Source organism: Myxine glutinosa, unplaced genomic scaffold (assembly GCF_964187855.1).
Source record: "Myxine glutinosa unplaced genomic scaffold, kmMyxGlut1.1 SCAFFOLD_1677, whole genome shotgun sequence".
NCBI lineage: Eukaryota > Metazoa > Chordata > Myxini > Myxiniformes > Myxinidae > Myxine > Myxine glutinosa.
In genome coordinates, this window is record NW_027617772.1 from 15,981 (window position 1) to 31,594 (window position 15,614).

Consider the following 15,614-nt stretch of genomic DNA (forward strand, 5'->3'; position numbering starts at 1 on the left):
GGTACATAATTAATATACGTATTCAGTTCCAATAGTACCTAATTAATAGACATACTCAGTTCCAATGGTACATAATTAATATACGTATTCAGTTCCAATAGTATGTAATTAATAGACATACTCAGTTCCAATGGTACATAATTAATATACGTATTCAGTTCCAAAAGTACGTAATTAATAGACATACTCAGTTCCAATGGTACATAATTAATAGACGTATTCAGTTCCAATAGTACGTAATTAATAGACATACTCAGTTCCAATGGTACGTAATTAATAGACATATTCAGTTCTAACAGTACAGTGCAGTACATAATTAATAGACGTATTCAGTTCCAATAGTACGTAATTAATAGACATATTCACGTTCCAATGGAACATAATTAATAGATCGTAATTAATAGACATACTCACTGTCCCAGGCTGACAGGATGGTCTACATTCTAGAAGTATGCACACTCATCTCTAAGCTGTTTAGCCGAATAGCCTCAGTTTGGATCACAATCCAGCTATAAACTGTCATCCTGGTGTTTTTCAACATGCAGGGTGATTCGTCGATATGTGCGCCATCCCTCGGATGGACATTATGGGAGCCAATCGTCTGCCGACATTGGTTTGTGGAAGTTAAATAATCCGTGGTGTCCTTCGCGAAAAGTAGGTGGGCTATCGCTGAAGACCATGACCAAATTCCAATTTCTTACCATCTACAATTGTCCTTTTCTCAATTTTCCACACCGAACAACCCCACTCCTTACCCAAATCGACCATTGCGTACATAATAAATAGATGATCCCTTCCATGTCTTCTCCCTTTATTGTACATACTATAATTATTCTTTTTTAGTTCGCCTGTGACAAACTTTAAATGAACTGTTGAAGACATAACGATGTCCTTCAGTAAGTCCTTCCTTCCAGCAATGGGCCCATTAACATTTTGTCGGGTTTTCCCTATTCCTCCGAGGGGGCTCAACTCAACTGATCGTTTTGAAACTCGGCATGATGATTCATGATGTGGATGCGCAAAAACTAATGGAGAGCCTTTTTTAAATTTCCATCCAGGTGGTGATATAATTAGCTTATTAACTCAATATGTAATGTGTGTTTGTATATCCATCACATGTCTCGAGAGAGATTCCGTCATCTCCCGAGATGTTTCGTCGTTGTTTAATGTAAACCTCATCACAGAGGGGACAGTCCTTTCAGTCTTTTTAGTCCATTTTAGTTATTTTACCCTTTTGGTCCTTTTAAGACCCTTTCGACCCTTTCAGACCCTATATTACCCTATCGACTCTTGAGACCCCAACTACTATGGGAAGGTACACTTTGGATCTTTACCCACAGCATAGACCACTTAAGACCATCAAGGCTCCTTTAGACCCTTTTCGATGCTTTAGACAATTTAGACCTCTTCAACACTTTCGACCTACTAGACTGCTTAGACCACTTGACCCATTAGACCTTTTCAGACCCTTTAGGCATTTACATCCTTTAGAGTTTAGATCACTTTAGTTAGTCCCTACAGATCTGTTAGACCCTATCTACTTTTGGAACATACCCTTTAAAACTTTTGATCCCTCAGACCCCATATAACTTTAGAAACCTTATGCCCCTTTAAAACCCCAATAGACCCTATAGACCCCTTACAGCTGTACACTTTTGACTTTTAGACTCTTGAGACAACTTTAGACCTTTTAATACCCTTTTTGATACTTGAGACTTTTGCACCCTTTAGACCAATTTAGACCACTTTAGACCCTCTAAACCCTAACTACCATTGACACATACCCTTTAGACCCCATGGACCTTTAGACCCCTGTAGACCCTTTAGACTTTTTCTGTACATATAGCCGAGGTTTGTGGAAGAGCTAGTACAAGTACAATGAACGGATCAGGGCACAACAGGACAAAATGAACAGAAGACACAGCAGAGGTGAAGGCCAAGATAGAAGCAGACTTGGACAAACACTGAGTGTGGGGAAGAATTTGGGGTGGGGGGGGGGGGGGGCAGGAAGGATGCATGGGTGGGCAAGATGGATACAAAGATGGATACAGAAGGAAACTGTCAGGTGGAAAAACTGGAAATTTGGAAGGAGGACTGATTTTGGTGGGGAGGGTGGGGGATTAACGAGGGTAGAAAAGATCATGGTTTTGGATTGGGGATGATCTGAGATGGTTGAAACAGTTGCTTAAGACCTGGAGGGAAGAATGAGATTGCCTGAACAACATGTTCAACACAACTGATGTGGAGGAAAAGAGGTCGACCCTGAATATCCAAGCAGCCTGTGGCCCAGAAACCTGTTTGCAGACCCCAGAGGCAGGTTGGGTCATGTCTGCGGAGCCCACCCGGGTCCCCCATATGCCATGGTGTTTGTAAGACGTGTTTCGACCTCAGTCCCCAATCATTATGTTTTTACTCTGTCTACCATCATTGTATTTGTACCAACAGGAAGTTACGCCTCGTGGATGTCCAGGAGATTAGACAAAGGAACGAGTCCATTGACCTCCTTAAGTTCCAGCAAATTGCAATGAAAGATATCGCCATTGCCAAAGACAAGCTGCTCACTCTGTAAGAAAGTCACTGCCGCATATGGTCTCCTTGTGGTGTTTATAACCCTGAAATGGTATACGAATGGTGTTTATGCAAATGGTATTGATTTGGGACTTTTCTTCAACAGTGCTATTACTGCCATGTGTCTTTGCAGTTGGCTACCGGAGGTTCAAAATATTTTTCGCCAGGGGAGAGAACAGAAACGAGTGTCTTCCATCACCAACAAAGACCAATGTGAGGAGTTCTTCAGCTGCGCCGGGATCCTGATGAGCACCCAACTTCAACAACTGGCCTTAGCTTCGATGGAGGACTACACCAACCTTCTTTGCAAATCTCCGGTAGCTCACACAATAACGTGTTGGAATTCTTACATGTTTAGAACACGTAAACGTGCTGCATAGAACGCTCAGAATATGGTCTGATCGACGACTGGAAGGTTAACGTTGATGGTGTATCGTGAGACTACCGGGGTAGAGGTCAACATTACCCTCAACTACCTGCTATGAATGTAGGAATATGGCTAATCCATCGGCCCAACAATGAAGTCTTGAAGATTACACATAGGCCTAATTGTCTTTCCAAAAGGTGTACTCCATGATGTCTGGGAAATGTTCTGAATGAACTGTCTCCTGACTTGCAGACTTCGATTCGTGCATACGAGCACGCAGGACTTTTCCTGAGGCTAAAGACGAAGAATGGTTCTATCGTGTTTGAACCAGAAATCGCGGATTTCGAGGCCATTTTGACCAATGTGTATGACACCATGGTCAGGGCCATTGAAGCATTGCCTCGAGTGGACACAAAACTCTATTCATTGAAGGTGAGTGCGGCTTTGTTTATGTGCGGCCTCATTTGTAATTGTTTTTCGCTGATTATTTTTATAGTTGGGAATATTTTTATATTTTTACAGCAGTTTGTCTTTTTTACATCATTACTAAGGGTTCACAGAAAAACTTATATTATAAATGTATCGGTGACACTGGAACAATCATTGTAAGAGATGCCATTTTTTTTTTCAATCAAAGGCAATTAAATGGACACGTCATTCAATTAATCATTGTGTTCTCTGCTAAGAACAGTGATGTGGAATGTAAATGAATAGATATGCAAGTATATATATATATATATATATATTTATCAAAATGTGCAAATTCCACGATTAATTTAGCCAAATTTGGGGGCTGGCAGGATGGCCAAGAGGTATGCACCCCCCCCCGCACCAACCTCCCCCCTTCCCCCCCCCCCCCCCCCCCCCCCACTGTCTAGACCGGGTTCATATCCTGACCCAGCAATAAACTGTCATCCTGGTGTTTCACAGGCAGGGCGATTCATCAATTTGTTTGCCGTCCCTCGGATGGACGTTAAACAGATGTCCCATCTGCCAGCATTAGTCCATTAAACGGATGTCCCATCTGCCAGCATTAGTCCATTAAACAGATGTCCCATCTGCCAGCATTAGTCCGTTAAACGGTTGTACCGTCTGCCAGCATTAGTCCGTTAAACGGATGTCCCGTCTGCCAGCATTAGTCCGTTAAACGGATGTCCCGTCTGCCAGTATTCGTCCGTTAAACGGATGTCCCGTCTGCCAGTATTCGTCCGTTAAACGGATGTCCCGTCTGCCAGCATTCGTCCGTTAAACGGATGTCCCATCTTTCACATTGCAGACGGGTCGGTGGTCTCTCTCCCTATCTTCTACAGCCTCCTTTGTGGTCTTGCACCCTCTGCTCTTTGCGTGCTTAGCTCCCTCCCTCCTCCCCCAAGTTTCGGCAGGGGCACATCCAGTCTGCCAGTAAAAAAATGGTAAACTTCTGGTAAACTTCCAAAATCCAGGATCACTGCTCACCTTCATTCATTCGATCCATCCCCCAGGGCTTCAAAAACAGCTGTTCACCATCATCTCTGGTCATCCCCCATCTACGAACAATATTCTTTCTAACCCCATTAACCCTTCCCATGCCTGAACTTTCTCGGTTCCCAGTTTTTCCTTCCACTTTTCTCATTCAGAGTTTATCGTTGTCTCCATGTTGCTCACCCCCTGTGTGCTCCCCTTGCTCTCATTCCTCCCCACACCCCTTATTTCCACAAGTCCTCCTCTATTTTGTCCCTCATCCCTGCTATTGGTGTGTTTCTCCTCCACCTCTTATTCCTGCACCTACTCCATCTCTTTCATACTGTTCTTTACAAGCTGTTACATCCTGGTCTGTTTTGTGTTGTAGTTCCTCCAAGAGACCCGGCACTCATCTGTAAAACAAACAAAAAAACAAAAACCGAATCTTACTTAATACTTATGCCAGCATTAGTCCGTTAAACGGATGTCCCATCTGCCAGCATTAGTCCGTTAAACGGATGTCCCATCTGCCGGCATTAGTCCGTTAAACGGATGTCCCATCTGCCGGCATTAGTCCGTTAAACGGATGTCCCATCTGCCAGCATTAGTCCGTTAAATGGATGTCCCGTCTGCCAGCATTAGTCCGTTAAACGGATGTCCCGTCTGCCGGCATTAGTCCGTTAAACGGATGTCCCGTATGCCAGCATTAGTCCGTTAAACGGATGTCCCATCTGCCAGCATTAGTCCGTTAAACGGATGTCCCGTCTGCCAGCATTAGTCCGTTAAACGTATGTCCTGTCTGCCAGCATTAGTCCGTTAAACGGATGTCCCATCTGCCAGCATTAGTCCGTTAAACGGATGTCCCTTATGCCAGCATTAGTCCATTAAACGGATGTCCCATCTGCCAGCATTAGTCCGTTAAACGGATGTCCCATATGCCAGCATTAGTCCGTTAAATGGATGTCCCGTCTGCCAGCATTAGTCCGTTAAACGGATGTCCCGTCTGCCAGCATTAGTCCGTTAAACGGATGTCCCGTCTGCCAGCATTAGTCCGTTAAACGGATGTCCCGTCTGCCAGAATTAGTCCGTTAAACGGATGTCCCATCTGCCAGCATTAGTCCGTTAAACGGATGTCCCTTATGCCAGCATTAGTCCGTTAAACGGATGTCCCACCTGCCAGCATTAGTCCGTTAAACGGATGTCCCATCTGCCAGCATTAGTCCGTTAAACGGATGTCCTGTCTGCCAGCATTAGTCCGTTAAACGGATGTCCCATCTGCCGGCATTAGTCCGTTAAACGGATGTCCCATCTGCCAGCATTAGTCCGTTAAACGGATGTCCCATCTGCCAGCATTAGTCCGTTAAACGGATGTCCCTTATGCCAGCATTAGTCCGTTAAACGGATGTCCCGTCTGCCGGCATTAGTCCGTTAAACGGATGTCCCATCTGCCAGCATTAGTCCGTTAAACGGATGTCCCTTATGCCAGCATTAGTCCGTTAAACGGATGTCCCATCTGCCAGCATTAGTCCGTTAAACGGATGTCCCATCTGCCAGCATTAGTCCGTTAAACGGATGTCCCATCTGCCGGCATTAGTCCGTTAAACGGATGTCCCGTCTGCCAGCATTAGTCCGTTAAACGGATGTCCCATCTGCCAGCATTAGTCCGTTAAACGGATGTCCCGTCTGCCAGCATTAGTCCGTTAAACGGATGTCCCTTATGCCAGCATTAGTCCGTTAAACGGATGTCCCATCTGCCAGCATTAGTCCGTTAAACGGATGTCCCATCTGCCAGCATTAGTCCGTTAAACGGATGTCCCATCTGCCGGCATTAGTCCGTTAAACGGATGTCCCATCTGCCAGCATTAGTCCGTTAAACGGATGTCCCATCTGCCAGCATTAGTCCGTTAAACGGATGTCCCTTATGCCAGCATTAGTCCGTTAAACGGATGTCCCATCTGCCAGCATTAGTCCGTTAAACGGATGTCCCATCTGCCAGCATTAGTCCGTTAAACGGATGTCCCATCTGCCGGCATTAGTCCGTTAAACGGATGTCCCATCTGCCAGCATTAGTCCGTTAAACGGATGTCCCATCTGCCGGCATTAGTCCGTTAAACGGATGTCCCATCTGCCAGCATTAGTCCGTTAAACGGATGTCCCATCTGCCAGCATTAGTCCGTTAAACGGATGTCCCATCTGCCAGCATTAGTCCGTTAAACGGATGTCCCGTCTGCCGGCATTAGTCCGTTAAACGGATGTCACATCTGCCGGCATTAGTCCGTTAAACGGATGTCCCGTCTGCCAGCATTAGTCCGTTAAACGGATGTCCCATCTGCCAGCATTAGTCCGTTAAACGGATGTCCCTTATGCCAGCATTAGTCCGTTAAACGGATGTCCCATCTGCCAGCATTAGTCCGTTAAACGGATGTCCCATCTGCCAGCATTAGTCCGTTAAACGGATGTCCCATCTGCCGGCATTAGTCCGTTAAACGGATGTCCCGTCTGCCAGCATTAGTCCGTTAAACGGATGTCCCATCTGCCAGCATTAGTCCGTTAAACGGATGTCCCGTCTGCCAGTATTCGTCCGTTAAACGGATGTCCCGTCTGCCAGCATTCGTCCGTTAAACGGATGTCCCATCTTTCACATTGCAGACGGGTCGGTGGTCTCTCTCCCTATCTTCTACAGCCTCCTTTGTGGTCTTGCACCCTCTGCTCTTTGCGTGCTTAGCTCCCTCCCTCCTCCCCCAAGTTTCGGCAGGGGCACATCCAGTCTGCCAGTAAAAAAATGGTAAACTTCTGGTAAACTTCCAAAATCCAGGATCACTGCTCACCTTCATTCATTCGATCCATCCCCCAGGGCTTCAAAAACAGCTGTTCACCATCATCTCTGGTCATCCCCCATCTACGAACAATATTCTTTCTAACCCCATTAACCCTTCCCATGCCTGAACTTTCTCGGTTCCCAGTTTTTCCTTCCACTTTTCTCATTCAGAGTTTATCGTTGTCTCCATGTTGCTCACCCCCTGTGTGCTCCCCTTGCTCTCATTCCTCCCCACACCCCTTATTTCCACAAGTCCTCCTCTATTTTGTCCCTCATCCCTGCTATTGGTGTGTTTCTCCTCCACCTCTTATTTCTGCACCTACTCCATCTCTTTCATACTGTTCTTTACAAGCTGTTACATCCTGGTCTGTTTTGTGTTGTAGTTCCTCCAAGAGACCCGGCACTCATCTGTAAAACAAACAAAAAAACAAAAACCGAATCTTACTTAATACTTCATATCCATATATAATTACCTTAGGTATCTCATTTACCATCTAGATATACAACTTAGCCAGGGTAACAGCATACGATGGCCACATAAGCAAGGTATTCTATCATAAAGTAACGTGAGCATCCTGTCCCATTTGTTGGTGCCTGCTTGTGGAGGTTTAAGATCCCATATGGTGATTTTTAAAAAAAGAGTAGGATCTTAAATGCAGGAATTCTGAAATACCATGTTGTCCAATTCTCAGTGACATCTCAATCACATACAGTCAGAGAACAAACAAACATACATTTTGTGCATTCAGTACTGATAGTGAAAATAAATCGATTACTACTACCACCAACCACTACTAGCACTAACTACTACTACTACTACTACTATGACTACACCTACTACAACTACAACTACTACCACTACTACTACTACTACTACTACTACTACTACTACTACTACTACTACCATTACTACTACTACTATGACTACACCTACTACAACTACTACCACTACTACTACTACTACTACGACTACTACTACCACTACTACTACCACTACAACTACTACTACTACCAACACTACTACCACTACAACTACTACTACCAATACTACTACTACTACCACGATTACGACTACTACCACTACTACGACTACTACTACTACTACTACTACTACTACGACTACCACTAACAACACTACTACTACGACTACTACTACTACTACTACTACTAATACTACTACCACTAACAACACTACTACTACTACTACTACTACTACCACTACGACTACTACCACTACCAACACTACTACTACTACCATTACAACTACTACTACCACTACTACTACCACTACTACTGCTACTACTACCACTACCAACACTACTACTACTACCAGTACAACTACTACTACCACTACTACCACTACAACTACCACCACTTCTACTACTACTACTACTACCACTACCACTACCAACACCACTACTACTACTACTATCATTACAACTACTATTACTTCCACTGCTACTACTACCATGACTACCTCTACTACCACTACCAACACTACTATTACGACTACTACTACTACTACTACTACTACTACAACTACTACTACCACTGCTACTACTACTACCACTACTACTACCACTACCAACACCACTACTACTACTACTATCACTACAACTACTATTACTTCCACTGCTACTACTACCATGACTACCTCTACTACCACTACCAACACTACTACTACTACTACTACTACTACTACTACTACTACTACTACCACTACAACTACTACTACTACAATTACTACTTTGACGGATCCAGTTATTCCCACCTCCTTGTGTGGTTGTCCGGGGAACGTTTTTGACCCAAGTCTTTCACGAACCGGCTTGGATGTTCGAGTGAAGGCAGCAGGAGTTTGTTATTTGTTATAGGTGTTGTATAATACTTCTTGTTATTGGCAATAACTCATCCACTTCTTGATAAAGATGCAATGGGAACAAATGGCAGCAGATAGGTCTACTCTGATGGATGTTGGGAGTTGTTTGGGGGCCACGCATCGATGGACTGCACTTCTCCGCACGTGTAAAACAGGGTAACATTCTATAACTCGGTTGACCTTTTGTGCATATGCAAGTGACAGAATCTATTTTGTTTTTATTTTATGATGCAGATTGAAAGTCCATTTTATTTTCCGAAACATTTCAGATGTAACAAAAGTCTCATTTCGAAATTACTTTTGTGCAGTAATATGAGTCACATGACTGCTGAAGCACAAGGTGCATAATTTCGTAAAATAAGGAAATGACTGTTTCCATCTTGAACATATTTGAATTATTCATGATGTTTCAAACTGAAATGTGTTATTCTGGAGAAAACATTCATTTATTGGTGAAAAGGTAAAATGACCCCTCCATGATTAACTTCCTGCTCAATCACAGCTATTACCTGTGGCGGAAAGCGCAAACATTCAATTCGCACTCAGCCATCACAACCTTTTGTGCACAAAAATCAAACAAGTAACCTTTTTTTATTCTTTCGAGTTGTGTTATGGAAATTTAAAACGAGATTTATTGTTAAACTTTTGCTGAAGTTAAATTACATAAAGAAACAATTACACTGTGCGAAAGCCCCAAATTAAATCAAAATTTGAGCGGAATGTTTGAACTCCGTGTTCATCTCCAACGCTCGTGTACCCAACGCTTCCCTCTCTGTTGACACTGAAGCCCCTACCTGCTGCATCTTGAACAGGGCAATATTTACCTCCGCCACCAAAGGTGGATGTAGGTTATGTTTTCACCTGAGAAGGTGGAGAAAATTTTGACCAGCCTGATAGGTCCTCGGTGATGGGCACAGATAGCATCAATCTTTTTTTGCTACTGATGTTGCCTCTCTCGCTTCTCTCGCTCTGTTTCCTCACTCACTCTTCCTCTGGCTTGTCCTTCACCTTAAGGTTGCCTTCCATCTGCCTGGAAGTCAGCCAACTTAATTTCAATACATTATCCACTCAACGAGTTTGAGTACCAGTTCACTGGTAATTCCCTGCTTGTCGTAAAAAGGCAACAAAAAGGGTTGGCGTCAGGAAGGGCATCCGGCCGTAAAACATTGCTTCAAAAAGGGGACCAAAAAAACAACAACAACCACGGTCCCCGAAAAGGCCAACCCCCGCTTTGTGGGGAAAAATGGCCTCTAAACGGTGGTATCCACTCAACGAAGGCCCAGGAAGCTTACGTTCAGTTGTCAGCAAATCGCGGACTCCATCATTGCATCTGATATCGCAGATTCTGTCACCGGAACTCAACTTTGAATTCGAATAAGCTCTCTGATGCTCAGTAAGCCCTATCTTCCTCTCTGCAGATTATTCCACATTTTCAATAATGTACCCCCATGATAACCACAGACCAGGAGGAGCAGTTGCATCCCTATACAAAGACCAGGAAAGGATCAGGTACTAGTTAGACACATGGAACATGCTATATTATATGCAGGCAAATCTCACTCGAGAAGGATCACCACGCAAACCCACCAATCTACTTCCTTGATCAACAACTGAGAAAGGTTCAGGCTCTTGAACTTCTCGGCCAAACAATCAACCACAACCTCACCTGGACAGCCCATTTATAAAACTGACCTCCAAAGCCAGCCTCAGATTGAGTATCTTCCATCATTCCAAGTGCTTCCTTGGGAAATCTGAACTTCTCATGACGAACGAGAGTAGCTCAGTGGAAAAGTGCAATTCCGTATGGGCTGCTGCCCGCATTTCACACCCGTCGTTGCTGGATGCTGTGGAAAACCAAAGCTCTCGACATCATTGGCATCTCACACAAAGAAGCTCAATCATAAAACCTGATGGTCTCTCGATGCAGACAGGTCGATGGCCTTTCTGTTTCCCACAGCCTACTGTATATCATGGTCTACTCCATCTGCTTTTTACTCCATACCTTTGTCCCTTTGTGGCTCCTCAGGATGCAAGTGTTATTTCAGTGACCCTAATTATCCATCTCAAATCCAGGTTGACTGCTTACTGTTCCCTCACCTGTGGAATTAACCTCCTGAAAGTTAAATCTTTCCTCCAGAACTTCAAGCCAAATGAGGCACCACCCTCTCAGGTTCTACTATGTTTCTTTCCCTCCCTGCTCTCTCCTCTTTTTCTGTTCATTCTTTCCCTTGCTTATGGTGTCCGCCTGTTTCTCATTCATTCGCTGTCAGTGTGTTGCCCTTCTACCCTCCGTCAACCCCACCCCACCTCGATTCAAAATGTTTGGCAACTCTACAGTCGAGTAACCAATGGCTACTTTCTCTTTGTGTCATTTTGCAGGAAGGAAAGAAAACCCTCAATGCTGTCATACTGGACGAAGTCATCGAGATGGAAAAGCAGCGCGTTAGAGCCGAGCTGGCTCAACACAGCTTGACTCTGATGGAGCATGTGCGACTATTCGATCGGCATTCGGCACTTGTAACCCAACAGGCCGAAGCTGAGCTGCAGGAATTCCTCAACCAGGAACACTCATTTGAAGAGTTTGTTCACGAGGTTTTACGTCAAAAGAGCCGCATTAACGATGTGGAGCTCACCTCACAGAAGGTATGTATCTCCTGAGATATTCCTCAAGCTGAAGAATCCTGCTATATTACACAAGCATTCTGAGTATTGCGCTGAAATACATGTCCCCTACCGGCAGTCTGTCGTCCGGAAAACTGTTGGGGAAATTACCAAAGTTCAAAGTGCCATAACTTTGTCAAAAATGATCGAAACGTCGTGAAGTTCGAACTTGATCTGTAACTTATCATGAGAAAACCATGTACCAAGTTTGAAATCATTAGCAAGGTCGCTCCGCAAGGAGATCGTCCCGCAAGGTCGCTCCGTGGAGCAGCCTGCACGTATTGCACTATGTGTGAATTATATAATTACCAACTCACGGTCTGAGGTAACTCGGCTAAAAATTATCCGATTTGCACCAAATAAAGTTTATGAATGGTTGCACAGACCCCTGCTTCTCACTAAAAGGGGAAAAAAGGATGTAAATCGGAGTTAAAATAAGCCCGCAAGGTCGCTCCGTGGAGCAGCCTGCACGTATTGCACTATGTGTGAATTATATAATTACCAACTCACGGTCTGAGGTAACTCGGCTAAAAATTATCCAATTTGCACCAAATAAAGTTTATGAATGGTTGCACAGACCCCTACTTCTCACTAAAAGTGGAAATAGAATGTAAATCGGAGTTAAAATAAGCCCGCAAGGTCGCTCCGTGGAGCAGCTTGCACGTATTGCACTGTGTGAATTATATAATTACCAACTCACGGTCTGAGGTAACTCGGCTAAAAATTATCCAATTTGCACCAAATAAAGTTTATGAATGGTTGCACAGACCCCTACTTCTCACTAAAAGTGGAAATAGAATGTAAATTGGAGTTAAAAGAAGGAATATTAACAACTTTGACTTACCGCACTCCAAATTATAGTCCGGAAAACGGTTGGGGAAATTACCAAAGTTCAAAGTGCCATAACTTTGTCAAAAATGATAAACGTCGTGAAGTTCGAACTTGATCTGTAACTTATCATGAGAAAACCATGTACCAAGTTTGAAATCATTAGCATTAAGCGTTTAGAAAAAAAAGTCCGGAAAGCTGTTCTTTGCGTGACGGACTGACAGACTGACAGACTGACGGACGGACGGAGGGACGGCGTGCAAACCTATAGTCCCCTCCGGTGTACACCGGCAGGGGACTAATAAGGTAATTATATGTATGTGTGCATGTGTATGTGTATGTGTATGTATGTTTGTAATCTGAAGATCATAGGAAAAAGCAGGGCTAACTGGATCCCCACCAAAGTTTGCATACGTATCGGTAGTGCAGTACCCAGGGTAACTTACCCCACGCCCCTCACCCCTCCCAGCAATGACAGGTTAAAAGTCCCTGGACGAGTAGAAAAGGGTCACTGAAAAGGCACACACAGCACATGTGGGAAAGGCCTCATTAGCCTTTCGAAATAACGTAACGTATGTTATATTTCGAAATTTGCGTATTACTCATACATCCTCAAAACCACGTATCACATAAAAGGTGCAAAAACCAATCCCGTCAACTACAGACCTATCAGCTTGCTTCCAATCATCAGCAAGGTCATGGAATTCATCATCACATTTAACCTAAAAAGGTTACTTTTCTCCAAAGGCCTGATCTCAGATCATCAATTTGGATTCAGGCCAGGTCACTCTACTCTGGACATGCTGCTTCGACTCTCCCAAAAATGAATGGAGGCCCTTAATATCGGACACGAGAATGGGTCTTTCTCTCGAAACATATCTTGATCTTTCTATACAGTCTGGCATCTCACCTTGCTCTCGCCAAACTGTCTGCCTATGACATCCAAGGCCAACTCTTGGCTTACTGACTTTCTCTACTCTCGTACCCAAGGCGTGGCTCTCAATGGGATCCTTTCGTCTCTTCCTGTCAAGGCTGGAGTGTCCCCAAAGCAGTGGTCTTGGCACCGTCCTATTCATAATCTTCATCAATGATCTCTCTGACTTTCTGGAAAATCCTCTTTATCTCTTTGCTGGTGACACCACCCTCTGATGTGACATCCCTCATCTTTCAAACAGGCAGGCTGCATCCTCTACCCTCTCTTCAGACCTTGAGACAATTACAAGCTGGTCAAACACTTGGAATATGTCTTTCAATCCTGACAAATCCCACACTCTCACTATCTCTCTCCAAAATGAGCATATGGCAAGCCCTTCCATCAACTTACCAATTGTTCATTCACTCAAAGTCTTGGGTCTCATTATCAGCCATGATCTTTCTTGGGCAAACCATTTATCAAAGTTGGCCTCCAAAGCCAGCAACCAACTGGGCATTCTCCATCATGTATGCAAAGTCCTTCCTTGGCACACCTGAACTCTTATCCACCTACAAGGCCTTCATTCCCAACTTGGTGCAATAGTCTTGGCTGGCGCCACTGCCTCACACCTTGCTCAGCTTGATGCCAAGGAAACCAAGGCCTTCAAAATCATTGGAATCTCCCACATTGAAGCTGAATCTTTGGGCCTATCACTTTGCAATCACAGACAGGTCGGTGGTATCTCTGTCTTCTTCCACCTTCTTTATGGTCTTGCGCCCTCTGGCCTTTTCCACCCACACTTCTGGAGGGTCCACGTAGACCACCAACAATCCCCCTTCTGGTGAAACTCCCAAAATCCAGAATCACTGCACACCTCCACTCATTTGTTCCACATTCTTTTGAACCATCAAGACCTTCCCTCCAGGTTTCAAGGTTTTCAAGAGCTCTTCACCACCGTCTCAAATCATCCCCCTCCAAAACGATGATCATTTCTACCCCCCGTTATACCAACCACCTCCCTCCTCCTCTCCCATTTTTTTTTTCCAGTTTTTCCTTCCTGAGAGTTTGCTTCTGTATCCATCTTAACCACCCTCAGCATTCTCCCCGATACCTCATTCTTACCCGCATCCCTCGTTTGTCCATCTTCGTCTATGGCAGGCTATTCTTCTTCTTTCATACGTACTTACTTTTTCCACATGCGAAATTTGCATTTATGTTTATTTAAATTATGCAATGGACTACAAAATGTAAATGTTTCATGATATTTGTTATGTTATATCACCTTTATCTATCAATATTGTTGAAATGAAGATAAAATAGCTGTATGTTGGAATATGTTGAAAAAGGCAAAACTTTACATGGGGTGTACTTACTTTTTCACGTGACTGTGCAGTTGGACCCCACTATTCACGGTTCCGTGTATTCACGGGTTCCGCGTACTCACGGGTTCCACATTTTCGCAGGTAATAAAATGTGACCTGTTTCTCTATTAGCGGAAAAGTGTCCTGCAAATTCGTGGGGTTTTTGCTATCCACGGCCGTGTTCCGCGAAATCACGTTTTTTTTCCAATTTGCGGCCATGTTCCGTGAATTTGCGGTTTTTCATGGGCGCAAAAAAAAATTTCACGAGCCGCTAGCTTGACACATTTATAAAACCTATCTTTCACCAGGTCATGCATAAAGCAGCTGGACATATGCAAAAAAAACATCTACAGGCTGCGAGCATGACCTGCTTCGACATTCACTGCTGTGTGCTTTGCGTTTTCATGGCTTTTGCGGCTGCGAATTTTAGCTGCACTATAATCGAGAGCTTAGCGGGATGTTCCACCAGCTGCATAACACCTCATCCCCATGAGTTACTGTACAGAATGAAAACACTCCACAGTATCTATTAGTACAATTAGCTGTCTCCCTTTTCCCCATTGAAACTGGCACGGCATGCATTCACACATTTTCATCGACATTCGTGGGATTTGTCTCGCCATTTCCGGGATTGTCTCCAACATTCGTGGGATTTGCCTTGCCATTTGCGGGATTATCGCCGACATTCGTGGGATTATTTCCGACATTCGTGGGATTTGCCTCGCCATTTCCGGGATTTTCATCGCCATTTCCATGACTTCCATCGACCTTCGTGGATTATC

General features: G+C 44.2%; 1 protein-coding gene across 1 annotated transcript in view; it reads left to right on the plus strand.

Moving 5' to 3' along the window:
- Positions 1 to 15,614, plus strand: part of DNAH7 (dynein axonemal heavy chain 7) — a gene marked incomplete at its 3' end in the record, with an annotated part of 92,587 nt that overhangs the window by 12,895 nt on the left and 64,078 nt on the right. The window contains exons 5-8 of the mRNA XM_078769204.1: positions 2,446 to 2,565; positions 2,702 to 2,885; positions 3,188 to 3,367; positions 11,449 to 11,712. Coding sequence (XP_078625330.1) covers positions 2,446 to 2,565; positions 2,702 to 2,885; positions 3,188 to 3,367; positions 11,449 to 11,712 — 748 coding nt within the window. The remainder of the gene's footprint in view (positions 1 to 2,445; positions 2,566 to 2,701; positions 2,886 to 3,187; positions 3,368 to 11,448; positions 11,713 to 15,614) is intronic.